This window comes from Lynx rufus, unplaced genomic scaffold (assembly GCF_022079265.1).
Source record: "Lynx rufus isolate CCGP_SWC_20201006 ecotype Redwood Valley unplaced genomic scaffold, mLynRuf1.p SCAF_5, whole genome shotgun sequence".
NCBI classification, from domain to species: domain Eukaryota; kingdom Metazoa; phylum Chordata; class Mammalia; order Carnivora; family Felidae; genus Lynx; species Lynx rufus.
Genome location: NW_025814867.1, coordinates 99,100,770 through 99,124,797, shown reverse-complemented (window position 1 = coordinate 99,124,797; position 24,028 = coordinate 99,100,770). Strand labels below are relative to the sequence as shown.

The 24,028-nt window shown below is 38.3% G+C and overlaps 1 protein-coding gene across 6 annotated transcripts in view; it reads right to left on the bottom strand.

Annotated features, from left to right (window-relative positions):
* Window positions 1–4,874: 4,874 nt before the first annotated feature.
* SPICE1 (spindle and centriole associated protein 1) overlaps window positions 4,875–24,028 on the bottom strand; it is a 56,949-nt gene continuing 37,795 nt past the window's right edge. For 4 of the 6 annotated variants that reach the window (XM_047099310.1, XM_047099313.1, XM_047099311.1 and 1 more), the window contains 7 exons: window positions 21,644–21,791; window positions 20,532–20,756; window positions 13,014–13,504; window positions 10,269–10,452; window positions 7,137–7,239; window positions 6,059–6,146; window positions 4,875–5,091 (listed from right to left, as the gene is read on the bottom strand). In XM_047099310.1, coding sequence (XP_046955266.1) covers window positions 5,038–5,091; window positions 6,059–6,146; window positions 7,137–7,239; window positions 10,269–10,452; window positions 13,014–13,504; window positions 20,532–20,756; window positions 21,644–21,791 — 1,293 coding nt within the window. In that variant the 3' untranslated portion in view covers window positions 4,875–5,037. Of the gene's footprint in view, window positions 5,092–6,058; window positions 6,147–7,136; window positions 7,240–7,433; window positions 7,504–10,268; window positions 10,453–13,013; window positions 13,505–20,531; window positions 20,757–21,643; window positions 21,792–24,028 lie in introns of those variants that run through there. The other 2 variants (XR_006965644.1, XM_047099314.1) reach the window with 2 other exon arrangements.

Sequence of the window (24,028 nt, the reverse complement as noted above, 5' to 3'; positions counted from 1 at the left end):
AAGTACCTAAAGTCACTGGTTACAAACATCATTTTAAAATGGCTACATTGCACACCAGAAACTAATAAACTGTGTTAACTGGAATTTAATTAAAACGGCTACAATATTGCAATAAGTGACAAAGGACTTTGCATCCAGAATAAAGGATTCTTATAATTGAATGAGAAAAAAAAAAAACCGACAAGTTAATTTTTCAAATGGGCAAAGGACTTTGACTACTTCACCATATCAGCGGTATGAACGGCCAGTAAACATATGGTAACATGCTTCACAGTAGTCCTCAGGGAGATGCACACCACAATGCATATACACCACACCTACCAGAATGGGTAAAAATTCAAAAACTGCCAGCACCGAACGTGGGAGATGTGTAGATACTGTAACTCTCATGCCCTGCTGGTAGGAATGTAATAAGGCACAACGCTTTGGAAAACTGTAAGGTAGTTTCTTTAAAAGTTAAATATATACCAAGCCATTCCATGTCCAAGTTATTTACCCAAGGGAAACAAAAATTTATGTCCATACAAAGCCTTGAATGTAAATGTCCATAGCAGCTATATTCACAATAGCCAAAAATTGGGAAGAAAGCCAATGGCCATTGACAGGTGAATGGATAAACATTCATACAATGGAATACTACTCAGAAGTAAAAAGGAAGAAACTGATACACACATGAATGAATCTCAATAGTGAGTGAAAGAAGCCAGACACAAAATAGTGCAATTATGATTCCACTTAGATAAAATGTAAACCAATCTATGATGACAAAAAGCACATCAGTGGTTGCCCAAGGCTGGAGCAAAGGGTGGGACGCACTGCAGAGACAGGAGGAATCTTCTAGGCATGAAAGAAATGTGTCTTGTGGTTGTTTTGTCTGCCAAAAGTCAATGAATTATTCTCTTTAAATGGATGTAGTTTATTGCATATAAATTATTTCTCAATAGTTTATTTTAAAAGGCTATATTCTATTTTTGTTTATTGTTTTCCATAATGTTACACAACAATTTTCCAAGACCTTTATACCATGCATTTGTTGGTAATATTGAAATGTTTTCTTTAGTCAATTATTCTTGACTTAAAGTCTCCTGACTTAAAAAAAAAAAAAAAGGATCATTATCTTTGCTGTTAATTATAAATGGCATATGCAGGGTGTCTGGAAAGCCAGAAAACAGGAAAAAATTAAACAGCTTATTAGTTACATTTTCAAATAAAATTCTCAACATGTTTTCTTTCAACTTCCAAATATCTTTTCAGGTGAAATAAACTCTAAATTTAAAGCACTGGGTCCAATTGTTAATCTGAGAAAACCACTATAAATTCACCATTTAATACCTTTAAAAATCTGGAAGCACAGAGAAAATAGTGTATTTTTTTGTATACCAAAAAACTGGCAGTCATCATTACTGAATGCTTATCGTGAGTCGGGCTCTGTTCTTAACATATTTACATATACTCACCTCACTTACTCCTCACAATCCTAGAAGACATATCATGTCTGACTCTCAAATGGGAAAAATGAGATTAATTTACCCAGGGACACAGCCCAACTGGCAGAAATGGCACTTGGATCCAAGCTTTCTGCTTGCAATACTTGCAGACTTAGCCACTGTGCTAGATTAGCTATTTCTCATAAGTAGGAGAAGTCCAGTAATTTTTTTCAAAAGAGCTTCAAGTCATGGCTTTACCTCATACATTCTGACATTAGGCAACTTACTTCACCTCTAGGGCTCAATTTCCTCATCTGGAATGGGGAGGTGGATGGCATTCAAACACCTCTAACTCACAGTTTTATTGAAATAATGGAGCTACTTTTAGCTCAGCACCGTGCCCACCACAATTACAACTCTATAAAGATAGCTATTACTATTATGGGGCTTCCACATCATATTCACTGTAAGATGGCAGCACGGCATAGGTTGTGTAGAAAGACTTCCTATGTCCCATCCCAGGGCCACCATTCCCAAGCTGTGTGACCTTGAGAGGGTACTTACCTTCTCGTACCTCGGTTTCTTCATCTGCAAAGTAAGGATAATACGATCTACCTCATAAAGGTGTCATAAAATCATGAGGAGTGGCTAAAACACTATCTGGCATTTAGTAAACCATAAACTATTATTAAATTCTGCTAACTTAAAGAATTCCACTATATACTATAAGAATGATTATATCATTAACCGTGGATTTGATTATCAATCTAGTTTCTCTCCCGAGCTGTAATACGGAAAATGGAAAATTTTACTAAAGTTTAGCAAGTGCTTAGCAGCTTTCTGGGGCACTCTAGAGAAGTCATGTGTTGACCAAAAACATGAATCTATATATAAGCAATACAAGTACTCTGAGTTTGAACTGTGAAAGTAAATACAAATCATCAAATATAGCAGAGTACACGCTTTGTGATGCCATAGATCCAATGGTTCCCAAATTTGAGCATGGATCAGGATGACAGGAGGGGCTTATTAAAACAGAAACAGAGTTTCCTATCCATAGGTCTGGGGTAGGGCTCAGGAATTTTCATCTCTAACAAGTACCCCTGGTGATCCTACTGATGGTGCTGGTCAGGGTTCATACAGATGCGGCTGGCTCTGAAAGCTAATAAAGAGGGCACAAGGTAGTGTTAATTAAAACCAAACATGCACCACTTTATGATTTAGGGATGATAAATCCTTATAATGTTTCCCAGGCTTGGCTATACACTGGAATCATCTGAGGAGGTTTCTCAAAATGCTGATGCTTGTGTCCTGCCCCCAGAGTATAAGTCAACTGGTCTGGAGTGAGAGTTGGGCAATGGGAATTTTAGAAGGTTCCTCAGTGATGAATGGTGGCCAAAGTTGAGAAGCACTGCTTTAGAAAGCCTAATAAAGCTCTTTTTCTCTGTATCTGTTATTATTGGAGTATTTTCAATCTACTTTTGTATTTTATCAACAAAAACAAATATTAGCAGGACAGATACTTCAATGTGAGCTCCACAAACCTGTGGAGGTTTGTGAGCACTGGTTCTCTACTCTGGCTGCACATTAAATCATCTTAAGCAGTTTTTTAAAATGTCATGCCAAGGACTCACTCCCCAGGTAGTCAGTTTGGTCTTTTTTCAGTGCTCCCCAAGTTGAAAATCATGGCTTTTGAAGCTTAAAGAGTTATAAAGGAAAAAAGTAAAGAGCCAACCAGTTGAAGAATATTAATAAAAATGTATGTCAGGGGCACATGGATGGCTCAGTCAGTTAAGTGTCCGACTTTGGCTCAGGTCATGATCTCATGGTTTGTGGGTTCGAACCCTGCGTTGGGCTCTGTGCTGACAGCTTGGAGCCTGGAGCCTGCTTCGGATTCTGTGTCTCCCTCTCTCTCTGCCCCTCCCTGCTGACACTCTCTCTCTCTCAAAAATAAATAAACACAAAAAAAAAAAGCAAAGAAAAAGAAAAATGTATGTCAAAAGAAAGCCTTCACATGGAATCTTGCCATTTGCAATGACATGGATGGAACTAGAGAGTATTATGCCAAGCAAAATAAGTCAGTCTGAGAAAGACAAATACCTTATGATCTCACTCATATGTGGAATTTAAGAAACAACAAACGAGCAAAGGCAAAAAAGAAAGAGAAAGAGGCAAACCAAGAAACAGACTGCTTACTCTTGAGAACAAACTGATGGTTACCAGCACGGAGGTGGGTGTGGGGATGGGTTAAATAAGGGATGGGGATTAAGGAGTCCACTCGCTGTGATGAGCACAGGGCGCTGTATGGAAGTGTTCAATCACTATATTGTACACCTGAAACTAATATTATGCTGCATGTTAACTAAGTGGAATTTAAGTAAAAACTTTTAAAAATTAAAAAAAAAAAAGAATTCATTCACAAACCAAGCAGATAACTTGACATTTAATAACAGAAGGAATGGTACTAAAATGGTTTTATATTCCAGGCAGGGATAGTACTTATTAAATACCAGGTTTCAAAAAGTATAATACAGATGGAAGAATCTGCAATAATGCAAATGAGGTCAGATGACTTCATGAAAATACATTCAGTGATACTAGAAAAAAATCTTTATTTTTGTCACCATAATGATGAAGCCCATATGCCACTTCCTAGAACAGTGGTTTATAACTGCAAGACAAGGGACAGCGTTGTCTGAAAAAGTTCCCCAAGTAGTTCCAATGTGTTTCCCCAACCCCACTCCCACCATTCCAAGCTGAGGATTCTCATCATACAGCAAAAGGACAGAAATAACTTAAAAAGTAATTTTAAAATAAAAACCAGTGTCTGAGAGCCAAACAGGTGCCTTGAAGAAAACTACTTTGAACGTGTAGTAGATTCAGGGCTGGGAAAGTTGACTGCAACTTTTTGTACTCATTTCTGTTTCAACACAAGCTCTATGATCACTATCTATTTGATGTGCACTATCATTATTGATGACATTTTCGCATTAGAAGACTATATAAGAATTTTATAATACATACAACCACTCTTACCTGTGTAAGTAAATATAAGCAAATGTTCCCACACCTATTTTTTAAAGCTGTACATTCCACTTGATGGGAAAGTGATGAACAACAGTGGCTTCCCTCCCAAAAAGAGATCAAAGGGAGTGTTAAATTTTTCCGAAAGCCAGACATTAACTACCGCAGCCCATTTTATTGTAAGCTACATGCAAAGCAACTTAGTTCTTCAGAAAAAAATAAATAAAAGAAATACATCATTTAAGATATACTAAGACAAAAAGAAAAAAAACTATTGAATAAAGATGATAAAGGTAAAACTGTGTTAGAAAAACCTTAGTTATGAAATTATCAGAATATAAAACTTCAATTTTCCTATAGTCAAAATTTTATTCAAAGGAGGTTGTACGTTGGTTAGTTGTTGGAAATTTATTTGCAAAGGTCCAAACTGAAATAACTGCTTTATTCTTTGTTCCATAAGTACTAAGTCACAAGATCTTTGAAGGTTTTATCTAAAGGGACATGAAAACTTGCAAGCAGGGGTAGGGATATGGGAGTGGAAGTTCAAGAACATGCTACCAAGAACAAACTGTACAACTAACTTCATTTATGACACGTGGGTAGAAAGAGCAAACCAGCCTTCTTCATTTTGCTTCTCAATCTGTTGAACAAAGATGCAAAAAAGGATTTAGAAAGTAATCAGAAACATGAGCCCATTCCAGGTTTACAATTATTTAGATCAAGTACACAGAATCATGTTATCCTATGCCATCAAATGGTACTGAAAATTAAATTGCTACTGGTAATTTTAATTCTCCAATAGAGAAATTCCCAAATAACTGATTCCCTGGTCAACATATCCCCTTATTGATTGAGGGAACCTAATTTTTAAATAAAGGATAAATCCAGTGTTTTATACAACTTGTATGTGCAACTTCTTAAAATAACAAAGGTATTTGATCTTAGTAAACTAAATCTGTTACTAAATTCCAGAAACTAAGGGCAAATTAAATAAAATAATTTATAACTTTTTTAGGATATAGGAAACAATAAAGGATAAATCTTCTAGTGCTAGGCAACTGGGATATGAGCCTATCGATTAATTTGGGCTATAAATACTCAGTGTTTACTGAAGCATTCACCATTTGGTCTAATCTAGAACAAAGCAGAACACATGAGGAATATGTACAACATTGATTCACCGTAACCTCTCTAACTAGTGGCACACTCTGATACAGCACACTGGGGTAAAGGGACAAGGAAAGTGGCCCCAGGGCTCTGTCTATCCCAAGTCCCACACAGCCACAGCAAGCACTGAGGGAACCAGTATCTCGGTATACCTACTACTTCAAGGCACGCCTGTATGTCCTGCCATGTAGGAATGCTCTGCCTGAAACCAGTAATTTCCAGTCTATGTTGAAATCCTATTGAATTTCACCTTGTTCCTTAGCTACCCCAGAACACAAAAGAAACTGTATGGCTTTTTCGGTTTTTTTTAGCAAAGGTGAATTAGGAATTCTCCTGAGAATTTCATGTCACATTAATAATGGAAATCACTAAATCGGCCACCTTCCACCCTCACTCTCCTGACCCTTACACACATTTCACAATTACATTTTATCACATACCTTTGCTCTTGGATTAACAGGAGTGAATCGCCCACTTCCTGAGGTGGCGTTTAATGGAGAACAAGAATTACTAGTAGCCCCTGAAGACCTATTTATGAGAAATGAGAAATAAAAGAGGGTGGGAGAGTGATCTATCATTACTAACCTTGAATTATAGAAGAATGACAAATCTCAGGATTGGCAAGAGTTTGAAAAAGATTGGCTGAGTTACATCCAAATTATTTACAACATTTTTACCAACCTAAGTCTTTTTTTTTTAAATAACAGACTTTCTTTTTTAGAGTAGTTTTAGGTTTACAGAAAGATTAAGTATAAAGTACAGAGAGTTCCAATATACCCTTCACCTCCCTTGCCCAGTTTCCCCTACACCTTGCATCATTTGCATCATTTATTACAATTGATACTATTGATACATTATTATTAATTAAATCCATAGCTTAAATTAGGGTTCATGCTTTTGTTATACATTCTATGGGTTTGGACAAATGTATAATGAGGGCATCCATTGTGATAGTATCATGTTGTAACATTTTTACTATTAAAGGGGAAAAATGCATGTGCATGTGTGGGGGTGAGGGGGAAAAGGCCAGGGGGTGGAAGAGTAACGAGCCTTGGATCAGCAGCACAGCGTCATGGTAAGCACAGAGAGTGCTGACAGAAGAGCCAGGTCCATCCTCAGTGCCACCATTTACCAACCACATGACCTATCTAGAAAAACCACCCAATCAGCTAGCTCTCTGAGCTTCAGCTTCATTTACTGTAAAAGAGAAAAATACTACTGTTCAGTTACTCACCCTGTCATATGTGATCTCCTAATTTCGTAACCTACCAAGAGCTCCATATATGTGCTACTATCCTATTTTTGTTCTTAGTAACAACCCACACTGCTCTACTTAAAGCTCGTCCTCACTCCTTTTCCCCCCCAGAAATTCTCTTCTCCCATTACTTTATTTTCTCTACAAGAGTGAGTCTGCCTGAACCTAAGTCAGATACTATGCACTTTCTTTTTTCCCCCAAAGAGAATACACTTAATTGCTTTCTTGATTTTTTTAAGTAACTATTCACATTGTAACCCTACCTTCTTGAATTTATCCCACTGGTAGGAGAGATAGTACTGCATTTTGAGCTTTCTGGGGCTTCTGCTCCTGGAATGGATACTTCAATCGTCCTCTTTCCTCCTTCTAAAATATAAAAATAAATATCAGTTTCATTAACTTTCATTAAAATAAAAGCAAAAATTTAACTTGATTTCTATCTTACTGTAAAATTTCACATTATAAATTTGGGGGTTCTTTCTATATTTTCATTATGACCCACAGACACACTGGAAGAATTTTTTTTCAAAATGAACTGTGAGACAAGAAACTTTAGTTACTAGTATCAATTCAGTAGCATGCCAGGTCATACAATGCCAGAATCTTCAGACAAGTGGTATCATGTCAGATCTGGAAGTGAAAAACAGAAATTAAGAGCTAGCCCTAAAAAACTTGTGATTTTTGTCAAAACAGCTTATCTCAAGTTTCCAAAAAGAAAAAGAAAAAGGAAAATTTCTGAAGTCATTCAGTGAAACTTCAAATCTTCTAAATCTATTACATTATTCGATTCCTGAAGACAACTTAGGTTGGGGGAAGGTAGCTGAGGAGATCACATGGCCAATGGCAAATAGTTGTGTTCATTTTCAGTATTTCACAAGAAGGTTATCAATCAACAAATATTTACTATCTACTAATGAAAGACTTAATGTTTACCCCCAGTTTCAGAGACTCCTATGAATCACTACTTAACACCAGTGATTTCTGGGCTTTAATGGGTAATGGAGCCATATTTAATTGTATAACATATTCCTCCATTACTCTAGAAAACAAAAGAGGTTTTGCATGGCATATGATTTATTTTTATCTTTATCATCATAGTGCATGAAGGTTCTCATGAAAGCACGAATTTTACTTTAAAAAAGAATATCTTGGAGATAAAGCCACTGGAATGAAAAGAACACTGTTGCAAATTTACCAATTTGCTTTAGATAATCAGTTAACTTCTTTTGCCTCACTTTACTCAGGTAGCAAATAGCTGTAATATCAGCTCTATCTACTCACAGGATGTGTTGAGGACTAAATAACAGTAATGAAAGTACTTTAAACCTTAAGGAACTATTGACACACAGATGTCTAATGTAATTACAAAATTATTCTTAAGAGTGATTTGCTTTATTCTTCTTCACTGCACTTAGCACTAACATTATCTATTTATTTGCTTCTTTGTTTCCTGCCTGCTCCCCAACTTGAATGCTAAAGTAGTCAAGCTGGACAGGGATTTGTCCTGTTTGGAGCAGTTTCCCCAGGGCCTAGAACAGGCTGGCAGGTAATAGATGTTCAGACTTATTGAGTGATTTAATGTACTCATTCTAATCAGAAGTCATCTCTAGGCTTCATGACTATGAAGAACAGCAGACAAAGCTGTCATGTGAAGAAGCCTAGACTAAACAAAGAAAGATCCCCAAGGAAACGGATTATCCGTCATTTTCCAGTAATTTTCAAGAGTCTGCTCTCTAGGTCTGAAGTTTCAAAACGGGAATGATTTGTAACTGAAAGGAAAATTCTTTTTGGCAAAGAGGAGGTGGGTGGGAGGATGGGTCAAACAGGTGAAGGGGATTAAGAGTACACTAACCAGCAGGCACCTGGCTAAGCATTTGACTCTTGGTCTCAGCTCAGGTCATGATCTCAAGGTTTGTCAGTTTGAGCCACGCATTGGGTTCCGTGCTGACAGCTTGGAGCCTGCTTGGGATCCTCTCTCTCCTTCTCGCTCCACCCACCCTTCTAGTGCTCTCTCTCTCTCTCTCTCATCTCAAAAATTAATAAATATCTTTATGGGGCGCCTGGGTGGCACAGTCGGTTAAGCGTCCGACTTCAGCCAGGTCACGATCTCGCGGTCTGTGAGTTCGAGCCCCACGTCGGGCTCTGGGCTGATGGCTCAGAGCCTGGAGCCTGTTTCCGATTCTGTGTCTCCCTCTCTCTCTGCCTCTCCCCCATTCATGCTCTGTCTCTCTCTGTCCCAAAAATAAAAATAAACATTGAAAAAAAAATTAATAAATATCTTTAAAAAAGAGTACACTAGTTGTGGTAAGCACTGAGTAAGGTACACAATTGCTGAATCATTATATTGTACACCTGAAACTGATGTAACACTATGATGATTACACTGGAATAAAAATTTTCTAAAAGTCTTATTGGCAGATACCTTAAAGGTAGCCTTCCTTCTTCAACCACCACAGGACATATGAATCCCTCTAAAACACCGATGCTTGAGCACCTTAGGGAAAATACCACTTACTGATATAAAGATTTTCCTTCTTTTATCCTGAGCCAAAATTAGTTTCTCTATAGCTTTCACACAGCTCGACCCTCTTGAGGGTCTTAGGAATTCAATTTTTGCCTAAAGAACAACTTGAGAGCCACTTCATCAGTACCTTTTTGAACGTAAATATTATGACAACTAATTTTTTAGTTGCTGTTCTATTATTTAGAACCCCCTCTGGTTTTTCACATTCCTAAAAGTAATAACAGAATGGAAAGTTTAATTTACAAATAAAAATGTTTTAATTAGTTTTAACAAAATAACTTGTAATTTGTTGCTGATGAAACTCTAAATCATTTTGATGCTTAGGTTTTTGTTTATTTATTTATTTATTTATTTATTTATTTATTTATTTATTTATTTTAGAGAGAGGAAGGGCACAAGCAGGGTGGGGAGGAGCAGAGAGAAAGAGAGACAAAAAATCTCAAGCAGGCTCCACCCTCAGTGTGGAGCCTGACATGGGGCTCAATCCCATGACCCTGGGATCATGACCTGAGCTGAACTTGAGTCGGACACTTAATTGACTGAGATACCCAGGCACCCCAATCCTTATGTTCTACACTTAGCCACAGCAAATATTCCTAAGTGAATCATACACTTTAATGAATCCCATTTACACATAGGGCAACTTAGGAACTCAGACACCAAAGATTACCTACAGGCACCATGGAATAGCTTTCTACCCAGAGACTTAGGTCTTTTTCTTTCTATGTAAAATTGACATGACTCAGGTCTATTTCTTTCTATGTAAAATTGAAGGCACTGAAATATATGCTTTGAGATTTCTTTCAGCTCAAAATCAAGAAAGTGAAAACTCTCATGTGTCTAGCTTTTAAATCATGAATTTGTGACCAACCAGTCCATGCTCTGAGAGGTGATGGAATAGGTGATACTGGTGGGGAAGAAAGATTCAAACCAATAAGTTTCTGTTGCTCTATTAACTGCAAGAGTTTTCCACGAGCCTCCATACTCTGCCGATTCAATTCTGCAATCCGTTCCTCCATGCTAATTGGTGTGAAAGGCTGTGTTGTTGGATAAGTCTTAAAAAAAAAAAAAAGGCACAAATTCCATATCAGAAATAATCCAAACAATTTTGACTGTTTGTAAACATAAATTCTTCCACTAAAAGCCACCTAGTTAGTATTCACCACCCTTGCTATATGTAAACTTGAATAGTAGGCAAAGAATAAAATCTACAAGTCATTTAATTGAAAAATTAGGGCTGGGGCACCTGGGTGGCTCAGTCGGTTAAGTGTCCGACTTCAGCTCCGGTCATGATTTCATGGTCCGTGAGTTCAAGCCCAGAGTCGGGCTCTTTGCTGACAGCTCAGAGCCTGGAGCCTGCTTCAGATTATGCGCCTTCCTCTCTCTCTCTGCCCCTCCCCTGCTCATGCTCTGACTCTCTCTCTGTCTCTAAGGTAAACATTTAAAAAAAAGAAAAAAAAAAGAAAAAAAAAAAGAAAAATTAGGGCTAAAGGAAAGGGATACGAATCCTTCTGTTACTGGTACCACACAGACCTTCTACTCCCTCTCTCCATGGGGAGTACTGTAAGGCAAAGCTTTCCTGTATCTCTTCACGTTTGCTGAGGGGCACAAAAGATCACATGAGCAAAGACAATACTGCTAGTGACCTGGCTTCTAAATAATTATAATGACAGATGTGCAGTTTGAATCGCAACATACAAAAGAGGATCTGCTGTACTTGAGAGATGATTCTGCCACCCCAATCTTCATACATGTACCATGAGTTATTTGGCAAAGATTTCTAGGAATCTTATCGCTCTCCTTGACCACAGGTCAGCCTCCCCAGGCCACGTTTGGCCTCAGAGATCTAATTTGAAAAAGGTGATGACTGTGAAGGAATATGGGAGGTAGAGTGAAAAAAACCACATATACATATACATATACATACACATGTGGAATATAACTACGTTTAGTATGAAACTTCCTAAGAGGAATATATGTGTCATTCTTATTTAATTTAGTTAAATATGTCCCTTTGGGAAAAAAACAATTCGTAATAGAAATCACTAATTTGTAGCTTATGCCCATTAGTAAAAAAAAAAAAAAAAAAAGAGAGAGAGATACTAATTAGAAAATAAGGCAAATTCAATTTTTAACTCTGTTGCCTTTTTAAAACCAAGACTTAGTTAACCTGTTTTGAACAACTGTCAAAACTCTGTAAACATAGAAACACCTTCAGTGACTCAAAGATTAAGGCAATTTGTACTTACACACATCTACACTGATGTCCTGCTCACTCCTAATTTTTTTCTCCTCTTCTGCTAGTCCCTTCTGACCGAGTAATAACTCAGTGACTCCGTACTCACATTGCCCTTATCTCCCAGGAGCCAGCGCTGACAGAAGTGGCCCTTGTTCCCCCGCCCCTTTCTGAACTTCCTCATAGAAGCCCTGAATCTAACATTGGTAAAGCTCTTTATAGAAGCAATCCCCTCTGGAGCCCCACTAATCCATAAAGTTTCCCAGCTCCTTCCCACTGCCAAAACACTATCCCATCCCCTATCAGAACCCTCACAGGAGCCACTTTGGCTCATGAAGGAATAAAAGGAAGTCTCCCCCATCACTGGGACCAGCATGAGAACATGTCTGTATAAACACTTACCAGTTGGAACTTCGAATTCCTTTTCTCCCCACAAACAAGAAAATGAAGATTTTAAGTTACCAGCTTAGCCTACAGTTTATTTAACTTACAAAACTCCTGGACTATAATAAGCAGACTTTTGTTATTCAAAGTATAATCCTCAGTCTACTATCTGGGAACTAACTAGAAATGTACAGGTGCTATCTCAAAACTATTTAATCAGAAACTGCATTTTAGAAAAATCTCCAGATGACTCATACATACATTAAAGTCTCACTTTAATAATCCTTTAAAACATCATTTCTTTAGGAAAATGTATTCTGCATCCTAAAAAAATAACTCCTCATGAGTTGAGGGCCAGCTACACATAATTCTCTTGTATAAGCCCCTTTAAGAGTAAAAATGCTTTTGGGGTACCTGGGTGGCTCAGTTGGTTAAGCATTCGACTTCAGCTCAGGTAATGATCTCACAGTTCATGGGATGGAGCCCCGTGTTGGACTCTGGGCTGACAGCGCAGAGCCTGGAGCCTGCTTCGGATTCTGTGTCTCCCTCTCTCTCTCTGCCCCTCCCCTGCTCATGCTCTATCTCTCTCTCTCTCTCTCAAAAATATACAAACATTAAAAAAAAAATTAAGAGCAGAAATGCTTTCAGTTAAAATGTAGCTGTGTGGCAGACTTTCAATTCATACTAATTCTACATTTTATATTTACAACTTCATTCCCAGTTTAATTTTGGCTTTGTTCCATATTTTACCTTGTCCTATTTTCCTCATTCATTTTCCTTGTGTTCTATTTTATATTATCCTCTTTTACTGTATGTGTTAAATAAACTGATAAATAACTTTTCCTTACTCTGTGATGAGGACATGACTAAGCATAAACCTTCGAGTAGCAGCCTCAAAGATATCCAGGATCACTTCAGGAAAGGAGGCCCTTAAGATGTTCCAGCAATATAGTTAAACTCCTAAATGTTCCTAGTCGATCCTTAACTGGTACTCACTGCAGCCACGTCGCTTGCATGACTGGTCTCTTGTTTGTTTAATTCCCGAAGTCCATCCCCTTGCTCTCCTCCTGGCCCAATAATATTATTCAGATGTGCTTTGATAGCTGAGTTCTGCAGTGTCAACTCTGCGATCCGGGCCATGATGTCCTTTCTTTGTGTTAATGCCTCATTTGCTCTAAGCTGTTGCCCCTCTCCCAGTACTGGGGGCTCTTCTGAGAACTCGGGGTTTCTGGCCTGCTGAGTGTGTGAATGGGAACTATAGAAGGGCTGTGAGAGGTTAACAAAAGGAGCCTGGATTTTGTTCTCCAGATCTTCCCCCATGTGAGAGACCCTCCACCTCTGAGTGAAGAGGTGACTTTCTTCATTTGGATTCTGATTGTCTGTGCCAGTAGGTAAAGTCTTCCTTTCCCAATTTTGTTCCTTCTCAATTATTTCCACAGTTGGAGGAATTTGTGGAGCAGGGCGAGTTTGAACAGTCCTCCTCAATACTGTAGATAAAATATCAGAATAAACATGCATCATTTAACCACAGATTCGCACTATAATCTTTTCATTACTCATCATGGTAGTTAGAGATGTATTTCAGTAGACGGGTTTGGCTTCTGAATGCCTGAATTATTTCAGCAGGAAATATTTCAGCAATGCCACCTCTAACAATCAAATCACAGACAATTTCATATTCCTTAAGGCTTCGTCAGTATCCTTGTAAAAAAAAAAAACCTGCCAAGTTCACATTTTAATACATGTATTAATTCATACCAGGGAATCCTGGGGTTAGGGAGAGTATAAATACCTAATATAAACTGAGGATGGTCAGGAAAGGCATCTCTGAAGAAATAAAATTTTTAAATGGTTACGTATGTGGCAGAAAGCAGAGCGAAAACATTACAGGCAGAGAGAACAACATATGTGAAGGTCCCAAAATAGGAAAGAGCAAAGAAATGAGGCCAGTTTAGCATAGCACAGCAATAAGGGAGAACTGGAAAAATATGAGCCTGGAGAGGTATACAGAAACTTAAGCCATGTTAGGAATTTTATAATTTTTTTAACATTTATTTATTTTTGAGAGACAGAGAGACAGAGCATAGGCAGAGGAGGGGCAGAGAGAGACAGGTGGACACAGAATCTGAAGCAGGCTCCAGGTTCTGAGCTGTCAGCACAGAGCCCGATGCAGCACTGAAACCCATGACCGTGAGATCATGAACTAAGCCGAAGTCAGACACTTAACCAACTGAGCCACCCAGGCGCCCCTGGAATTTTATAATTCAATCCAAGAGCAATGAAACCTGGAGAAGGTTTGGCAACGACTCAATTTATATTTCATAAATGCTGTGGTTATTTGGAAGGCCCAGGAATGGAAGTAGGGAGACCAGTAAGCCATGGTAGTCTAGAAGAAAGATGACAGTAGCTCTGATGAAGGTATGTTGATTACAAAGATGGAGAAGTGAATAAATTTGAGAAACATTTTAGCAACATAACTAAGAGTGATGAACTGGAAGTGGGGAGTAAAGGAAACACCGATCAAGACGGCACGCACAGCTGAGTGGGTAGTGATACAATTTAGAGATGGAGAAGATAAGAACAGATTTGGGGGAACGGAAGCTACCAAGAATTCCATTTTGGGGGCACCTGGGTGGCTCAGTCAGTTAAGCAACTGACTTCGTCTCAGGTCACGATCTCAGGGTTCGTTAGTTTGAGTCCCACATTGGGCTCCATGCTGTCAATGCTTTGGATCCTCTGTCCCCCTCTCACTCTGCCCCTCCCCCACTCATGCACGCTTGGTCTCTCTGTCTCAAAAATAAACAAACATTTAAAAAAAAAGAATTCCATTTTGAACAGGATAAGTTTAAAGGTGCCTTATGATTTATCCCAATATCCATCCAAGCAGATGGATTCTTCATGGGTCAGGAACTCAAGAGAGTCATCTAGGCTAAGATACAAAATTGGAAGTCACTGGCATATACATAGTATTAGAAGCCAAGATTATCTGGAGAAAAAGAATAGAGTCAGAAAAGAAACCAATACCAGCAAAGAAGGAAGTCAGTGTTTAGGGCTTCATAAAGGAGGGGGGGCGCCTGGGTGGCTCAGTGGGTTAAGCGCCGAACTTCAGCTCAGGTCATGATCTCACTGTCCGTGAGTTCAAGCCCTGTGTCAGGCTCTGTGCTGACAGCTCAGAGCCTGGAGCCTGCTTCGGATTCTGTGTCTCCCTCTCTCTCTGACCCTCCCCTGTTCATACTCTGTCTCTCTCTGTCTCAAAAATAAATAAATATTAAAAAAAAATTAAAAAAAAAAAAAAAAGGAGGGGAAGCTAGCAAACAAAGCAGACTGAAATGGGGCAGCCAGAAAGGAGAGAGAAATATTATAAGAATATGGTATGAAGGAAACAAATGTGGTATGATTATATATTAATCATATATAATGCTACTGTAAGAACTAGAACACAAAGACAGAAGAAAAATACACTGGAGTTATTAACCTGGAGGCCAGCAGAGCTCTTAGCAAGAGTAGTTTAGGTGAAATGACCTAATAGGGAGTGAACTGGGGAGACAGATGCTCCTAGTTCAACATCATAGGCTCGCTTCCTTTCACTGACAACAAGGAAATGAAATTTAAAAAATTGTAAAACCCACATCAGTAAAGATAATGGTCTAGGAAGAGAGTCATTAGCAAATGAGATACTTCAACACATTTCTGAAAGACTGAAAGTAGATGAGAAGGATGTGAAAGAATGAAATTGAGCAGAAGACACGGTGCAGAACACATATATGTATTCTAAGGAAGCTACAGGTAAAAGCCAGTCTTTCTGGGGGAACCCTAAAAAGGCTGTTAGCTCAAAGACGACAGTACAGAGGGAGAAAGTGAGAAGTAGGACTGAAAACTGGAGAATAACTTGGAAGTTCATCTACTGTATAGTTACGTCAGTCAGGCTGTGCTCACTACTTACCCCCACCCATCCTTGAAAGCAAAAACAAAAAACAAACAAACAAACAACAACAACAACAAAACGGCATTGGGGAAAGTAAATGTGGTAGCTCCAGTAGAACAGCTCGATCTTAGCTGCATATTGCATACCCTAAAAGGAGGCCAGCAGTTAACAGAGCATGTCCACATATACAAAGTAACTGCTGAAGGGAAAGCCTACTGGGAAAACAGACCAAGACTCACCTACACAGAAGAGCAAATGTATGCCAACCACCTATAACATTCAGTCATGTCATTTATTCTTAACTATCATGGGCCATGAAGTAACACCAGACATATGAGGAAAACTGACAGCACAAAGAGAAAAACCAGGATAGGTAAACAGAACAAGAGACTAAGAGGAAGAGAAGGAAAATCTAGGTACAGAAGATAATGTAACAAAATTCTAAATGGTCTACTCAGAAGAGAGTTTCTAGAAGACAATGCAGTTGTAATAAGCATCAATGAAAACAGATTAGACAATAAGAAAGGGCTCTTGCTTAGAAATTAAACATACAACTTGGTGAATTAAAGAAATCTAAAAGACAGGTTTGAACACAAAATGAAAAAAATCCTCCAGAATATAAGAAGGAAGATATAAAGCTAAATACATAAGAAAATAATCCAAAAGGTCAACATACAGTTTTCTAAAACTGCAGAAATTCATGTGTCTTTAGTCCAAAAGGTCTCACTGGTGCCTCTTTGTGCAATGAGAAAAAAAAAAACAAACTATTATTTAGACACACATTATGCAATGTCAGAATTACAACAAAGGAACCCTAAAGCTTCCACAGAGAAAAAGTAGGTCAAATACAAAGAAATAAAAATTAGATATTGCATCTGACATCTCAACCACAACACCAGATACTAAAAATCGATGGAACAATGCCTTTGATTTCTCAGGGGGAAACGAATATGAACCTAGAATTCTGTATCTAGACAAATTATCAACCACGTATAATAGAAAAGTAAAAATATTCTCAAATTTTTAAGAACTTAGGGTTTACCTTCTATATACCCATTCTGATGATTTCTTTCAAAAACTTGAGGGAGAAAATCAAAGAAGAAGAAATGGCATCCAGGAAATAGTAGATGCAATCCAGGAGTGTAATGTTAGCAATTCCCAAGATAAGAGGCATGCAGTGGGCCCAGCGAGCAATCAGTCAATACCAGACCAGGGGATGAAGAGCTTTTGCAAAGTATCTCTGAGATGAAAGTGGATTCCATGCCACAGACAGTATAAGGACCAGAAGATATTATTCACGTGTAAAGCACATTATTCTTGTGAAAACAAGAGGTAAGAGCAATTTGAAATTCCAGGCAAAACAAAAACTGAGCAAGAAAGTCACCATAAATGCAGAGCAAGCTTAAAGATTCTGAGCAACAGATGAAGTGAAATAAAGAAATTCACACACACACACAAATTTCACTTTGATCTTCAGAAGAACTTTTTCCTTCCTGTGGCACAAGGATTGATAGTTACAATGGATCACAAAACAAAAAATAATTGTCATTTGTTTTCAACTTTCAGTATCCATCTGTAGACAAGACACAGAAGACGGAAGTGTGGTAATGGAACAACGTAAATGTTACCAACTGTGATCCCGTAAAAGGAAAGGTAGGCTGACTGAAGGTGGGAAGTAGAAGCAAAGGAGAGCCAGAAAGGGGAGCCAGGATCCTTGTCTTACATAGCAGAAAGCTGAGATATACTGCCTAAAGTGAACCAAGAAGAAATTAAAACTATTTGAAAACACAAAGTTAAACAACAGAAGAATTAAAAATTAAAATGTAATCTTCCAAATTAGAGAAGAGAAGTAGGTTAATATTAATTAAAACCTCTTCTTTAATACGGGGTGCCTGGGTGGCTCAGTCAGTTAAGCGTCTGACTTCAGTTCAGGTCATGATCTCACCATCCGTGAGATCGACACCCAAGTCAGGCTCTGTGCGGACAGCTCAGCCCTTGGAGCCTGCTTTGGATTCTGTGTCTCCCTGTCTCTCTCTGCCCCTCCCTTGCTGGCGCTCTGTCTCTCTCAAAAATAAAATAAAAAAATAAAAAATAAATTTTTTAAACCCTCTTCTTTAATAAAGGAGAGTCTATAATTATTGTGTAAAGCTGACATCTAAGCAAAGAAATATAAAAATATTTTATATTAATTATGGAGACCACCACAAGATAAGCAGAAATCAAATTGGAAAAAAATGATTCCCTCTTAGCACAGGCCTAAAGATGAAAGAGGAAGAGACCCTTGTATGTGCTTTTTTTTTTAAGCACATGGAAATATAAATTAGAATTAACATCTGAAAGTAAAAAACGAATAGGAGATAAGAAAATGAAAACAGCTTAATATACTACTCTTTCAAAAAGTGTGGCTGTAAGTAGAAGTCGATTAGTAGCTAAAGGAAAATATCTATGACAGGAAATTCTAGAGTGAGCCTGTCCATTATGATAGCCTTTGGGCATATGCAGCTATTCAAATTCAAATTCAAATTAATTAAAGTTAAGTAAAATTATTAATTCAGTTCTTCAGTAATATTAGCCACATTTCCAGTGATCAACAGTCCCCTGAGGCTAGTGGCTACCATACTGAATGGAAAAGACATAGAACATTTTCATCACTACAGGATGTTCTATCAGGCAGAGTTGTTCTAGAGCACAACTAAATGCTGATCAAGGGCCCTATGTATCTCCTACCTTTATCCACATGTTCAGTTTAACCGAACAATTCTTTACATGTGAGCATTCTAAACAAAATGCTGAAAAATATGATGATAAAACTTCAACTAACAATACACACTCAAAGGTTATCCTATCTGCACACTCTAAAAGAAATGTATAGTGTTATTTTCAGTGCAAACCTGCTAACAAAGTGTTGTCTATAATAGTCCCCAAATAATTTGCTTTAGTAAACATTTAGTATTATTTGTAATCAGAGTAAAAATATTTACCGTCATCATTTCTTTAAAAGAATTTCAAGCTATTTTACTATCACCAATGGAAAATAATTTAGAATATCTCAAAAGAGATCATTAGACAAGCTTACTAATACCATGTAAACATTTGAAAGATTACTTTAAGGAATGAAAATCTAACCTGAACAGAAATCAGAATTGAAATCATATTTCCTAAATCTAACCAGACTTAACAATACTCTCTAGCCTCTGAAGAGGAAATACTGAATCACAGAATTACAGAGCTCGAGGAACATTAAAGATAAAAGAAAAATCTTTCATTTTAGAGCTAGGAAAATGAAATGCAGAAAATGCATGCCTCACGGCTAGTCATTGGGTTGGCCAAGACTTCAGCACTTCTGACTCTCAGTCTAGCACTGTCTCCCTATGCCACACAGATCTGACAGATTCTGCAATCACATATTAAAGGCCAAGACAAATTTTATAATGGTAAGGATTTGTCATTTCTTTAACCTTTATGGCCTCTTCCTGTCCTTTATTGAAAAGTACAGAAAATCTGACAAAATTTGTAAGTCCCAGTGACAACAAAAGCTATTACTGTGGGGGCGCCTGGGTGGTTAAGACAGTTAAACACCATACTTGATTTCAGCTCAGGTCATGATATCATGGTTCATGAGTTTGAGCCCCACGCTGGGCTCTGCACTGTCACTGCACAGATCCTCTCTCTCTGCCCTTCCCCTGCTCATGCTCACACTCTTTCTCTCTCTCTCTCTCTCTCTCTCTCTCTCAAAATATAAAAAAAAAAAAGTTATTATTCTGTTCTCCTATTCAAGAATGTAAACACTCTTTTTAAAGAAATAAAAATGTAGGCAAATCAAGGCTGAATTAATATTTCTCTAAAAACACTGGAAAAGAGTCTAAGGTACTTTTTTGATTAAAGAACTGTTCTGAAAATGGGGGGAAAAAAGCTATAGTTCTAGAAGAATGCACAGGTGGACAAATAAATATAATTTTCCAAACAATGAAGCACTCCATGGAACTTCTAAAGACCATCCATGAGCCCCCAAGTGAAGAATCTCTGACCTGATTTTAAATTTAAATGTTTTTATTCTTAACTCTATATATGCCCTGCAAAAAGTGGCTCTAAAGCTATTTTTAATTTTCATTATAAAATTACCTCAACTGACTAATAAGCTAAACAGTTTCCATGAGAAAGATGTTAACCACATATGAATTACAAATGCCTAAAAGTCACAACTCTTACCCTTCTTTGGTTAAGCTTTCATTACTCTCTGGAGGATAATCTCCTCCTGTTTCTTACCCTTTCCTGTGTTCCTGGAACACAGGGAAAAGAGGATTTCCCTTACTCGGCATTTTAATGCTGAGGACTTTGATCCTTTGATCTGATTTAATATTTACAATGTCCAACAGAACAGATACATAATGAAATTCAACATGATATTTCACCATTGATGTAACATACATGATATAAACAACCCTGAAAAATCCTCCTCCAGCTTAAAGATTATGTGTGGCAATCAATAGCTTTCAAAATTCAGTTTATCAGGTAAAAATGGACACAGTGTTACATATTTAAGGCATAAAAAGGCAACAGGCACACCACTCTAGAAGAAGCCTGCTCACCTTCCTGCAAGGGAGAGAATCCGGAGCTGCTCTTCTGCCTGGGTGGTGTTAACAACACAGCTGGCTCAAATACATGTGCCGGAAAACTGGTGGCCACGTTCGCACTACCCGGCGGGGCTGGCACCTGAGACAGTTTAACAGGCAAGTCTTCCTGTGCCAATGCAGCCACTTCTTCCCCTCGGAACACCAACGGCACAGAGACATCAGCATTTACAGCTGGGCACTCTGAAGAAGATGAGAGGCCATTAGCACTTAAAGAAACCATGGACACACTGCAGGTGTTTATACTTACATGCATTTCCATAAAAGGCAAAATCACATGGACTCTAGAGCCTTCACTTTCTAGGCCACATCCTCCTTAGCCGTAACTCGTGAGGGGGCAGCACCGGGAAGAAGAGGCCGTTTTTGAGAAAAGCACTGGTGGCCCCTAGCCCTTGAGACCTGCCCTAGCCATTGAGTGTATCTCACACAAGTCAAATTTTACTCAGCCACTTCTTAGAATCCCTCATGAGAAAACACTCCTACATACATAAAACACTCTCCACACAAGACACTCATCAAGATATTACTTAGAAGCAAAAAACATGAAAAGGCCTAAATGCCCTATTCAGTCTGTGGCATATGAAGGTACACAAAGTGAAGAAAGGTTTTCAAAACATCAGAATTTCTAAAACCCGGTATTTCTTTTTCTTTCCAAGACCATCTCCTCTCCTCCTGAGCCTGGTGCACAGTGATGAAAAGTGCTGGCACGAAATCCCCACTGGTATAGGAAGCAAGTTCTGCTACTTTCTAGTTGTATGATCTTGCTAAGTTACCAGTTCTCTCTAAGCCTTGGTTTTCTCCTCGAGAAAATGGGGATAACACAGATACTTACCTCATAAGACTATTATGAGGGGTATATGAGATAATACATGTAAAACACTCAAAAAGTGCCTGGCATACAGCAATAACCCAATAAATATTAGCTGAAAATAGTAGTGGCCATTGCCATACTGACAAAGTAGTGACAGTGCTGCATATGTACCAACAACCAATAACTCCACGCAAGTTTAGAGTCTTGTTTACTCTATCAGTGTTTTAATACCAACCTGGGGTAATAAGACCACACCCACCTGGACTGTCTATAATTTTCCTACTCGTAGATCCCCTTTCTGATGCCTGATTTTCTTCATTGCTTTTTATCACAGGACAGTTCTTCATGGCATGTGTGAGCGATATAAGTTGCTCATCTGTTGTGACCATGTACTGCTGAAGCCTTGCCTGGAGAAAAAAGAATTAAATAACATCATTGACATATCAGACATCAAATCATCACCTAGATATGTTTAACCATATCATTATCTTAAATAGTCTAGGAACTTTGAACTTCCATTCAAACACTAAAATAGTGCCTTTGTAAGAACACGTAATCATAAATATTTTAAAAGTCTCATGATAGAAGAATGGTTAAATGTATCACAGAATATTATTAATAAATACACCGCCAGAATAATAAGGATTAACCTTTTATAGGGCTTTTGATTTATAAAACCTCTTTTATATAGATGGTATCAACTGACTCAAGCTACCCCAAGAGGCAGGTATATCAGGTGGAGGAAATTTAACAGAATATTATAAGGGCATTTAAACTGAAAAAACGTGATCCTGTAAGTGTTTATAGTAACATATAAAATAATGTTAAGAGAAAATATATACAGAGAGAAGAGATATTATACACACATAGATATATACATATATATCCAAGAGGTACAGACATTTGATAAAAATCAGAGATGGCCAGAAGTCAGAAGTATTACTGGTAGGACTAGTGAATGAAATCTACTAAACAATTTCATATCAGCCCAAATTTTTTCCCAAATTCCACACTCCTCTCCAATGACCTGCTCAGCATCTCCACCTAGAACTCACATAGGCTCCAACTTTACATGTGCACAACCAAATTCTCCCTGAACACCCCCACCTCATCAACAGCACCTCTATCCTTCCAAATATTCAGTCCATAGCTTTGGAATCATCCTTGACTCTTCTCTCACATCCTCTCCTTGGCCCCATATCAGCAAATCCTACTGCTTGCCTTCCAAATACATTCACAGTTTAGTCCCTTTTCACAGCCTCTCCCACTTCCAACCTAGACCAGGCTGCCATGTCTCACTTGGATTATTTCATTAACTCCTGTCTGTAACATTCTGCTTCCATGTTTGACCACCTAGAGTCTAGTTCTATACTGTTCCCCAAAATGTTTGAAGCACTTTGGGCCTCCACAGGGGCACCACAGGACATCTTATATTTTTAAGGAAAACACTGCTGCTCAACATCTGTCAGGCACCAGTGAACTCCTAGCTTGAGGTGGTTCACAGCTTCCATATTAGATCAAAATACATTCCTTTTCATGATGTCGTATCTTCATGAAGCTGGGCTGTCAGTAGCTGCTATGATAAAAAGCAACACTGCATAAAAATTACTGTGGAATAGGAAATAAGAATGGCAATATCCAAAATGATTCCAAGCTTTGAGAAGCTGTACAGTACCCAGCAGGTAGACATATCCCATCAGTAAATAATTGTGGTTATTTAATCATGAATACAAATAAAACTTTTTCTATCAATACTTCGATATTTTGTGGGTTTTTTTCCAAACAGCATCTAAGTTGTTGAGACATAAATACTTACTAAGTAGTTTGAGCCGAACTACTTAATAAAGGAAACTGTTGGGTATTTCTTTCAGCCTACAGGGACCTTGAGATAATAAGGGCACCATGAACCGAGAAAGGGCAGTGATCTCTGATCTAGTCTCCACACAGCCGCCCACAGTGATCCTCATAAAACCTCAATCACATCACATCACATCTCTTCTCTCCTCAAAACCCTTCCGTGGTGTCCCTTCTCACCCAACATAAAAACCCAAATTCTTACCCAGCTTGCAAGCCCTCATGACACAGCTTATCTATTGGCTCTTGCCTCCTACTACTCTTCCACACTCGACTCCAGACATTCTGGTCCTCATGCTTTTGCGCTCAACAGCCACGCTCTCACCTCAAGACCTCTGCACCTGCTGTTCTTCTGCCGAGACTGCTCTTCTCTTAGCTATCTGCACACTCGCTCCCTCACCTCCTTCAGGCCTTCCTCACAGGCATGGCCCACCCCAATTACAATTCCCATCCTAGGTACTTGCTATGCCTCTTACCTGCTTTATTCTTCTTTATACCACATACCACCATCTAACTTACAATATACTCCGCTTTTTTTTTCCCCAGGATTTATTTAGAATATAAACTCCACGAGGGTAAAGATTTCTTCTTTGTTCACTACTGTACTTCCTACACCTAGAACAGTGCCAGGCCCAAATCAATAAAGATTTGTTGAGCCAGTTAGTACATTTAAAAACCATTCATTGTCCCAGGAGAACTGAAAACCTGTGTTCACGCAAATACTTGTACATGAATGTTGACAGCAGCATTATTCATTCATAATATACAAAAAGGTGGAAACAATTCAAAA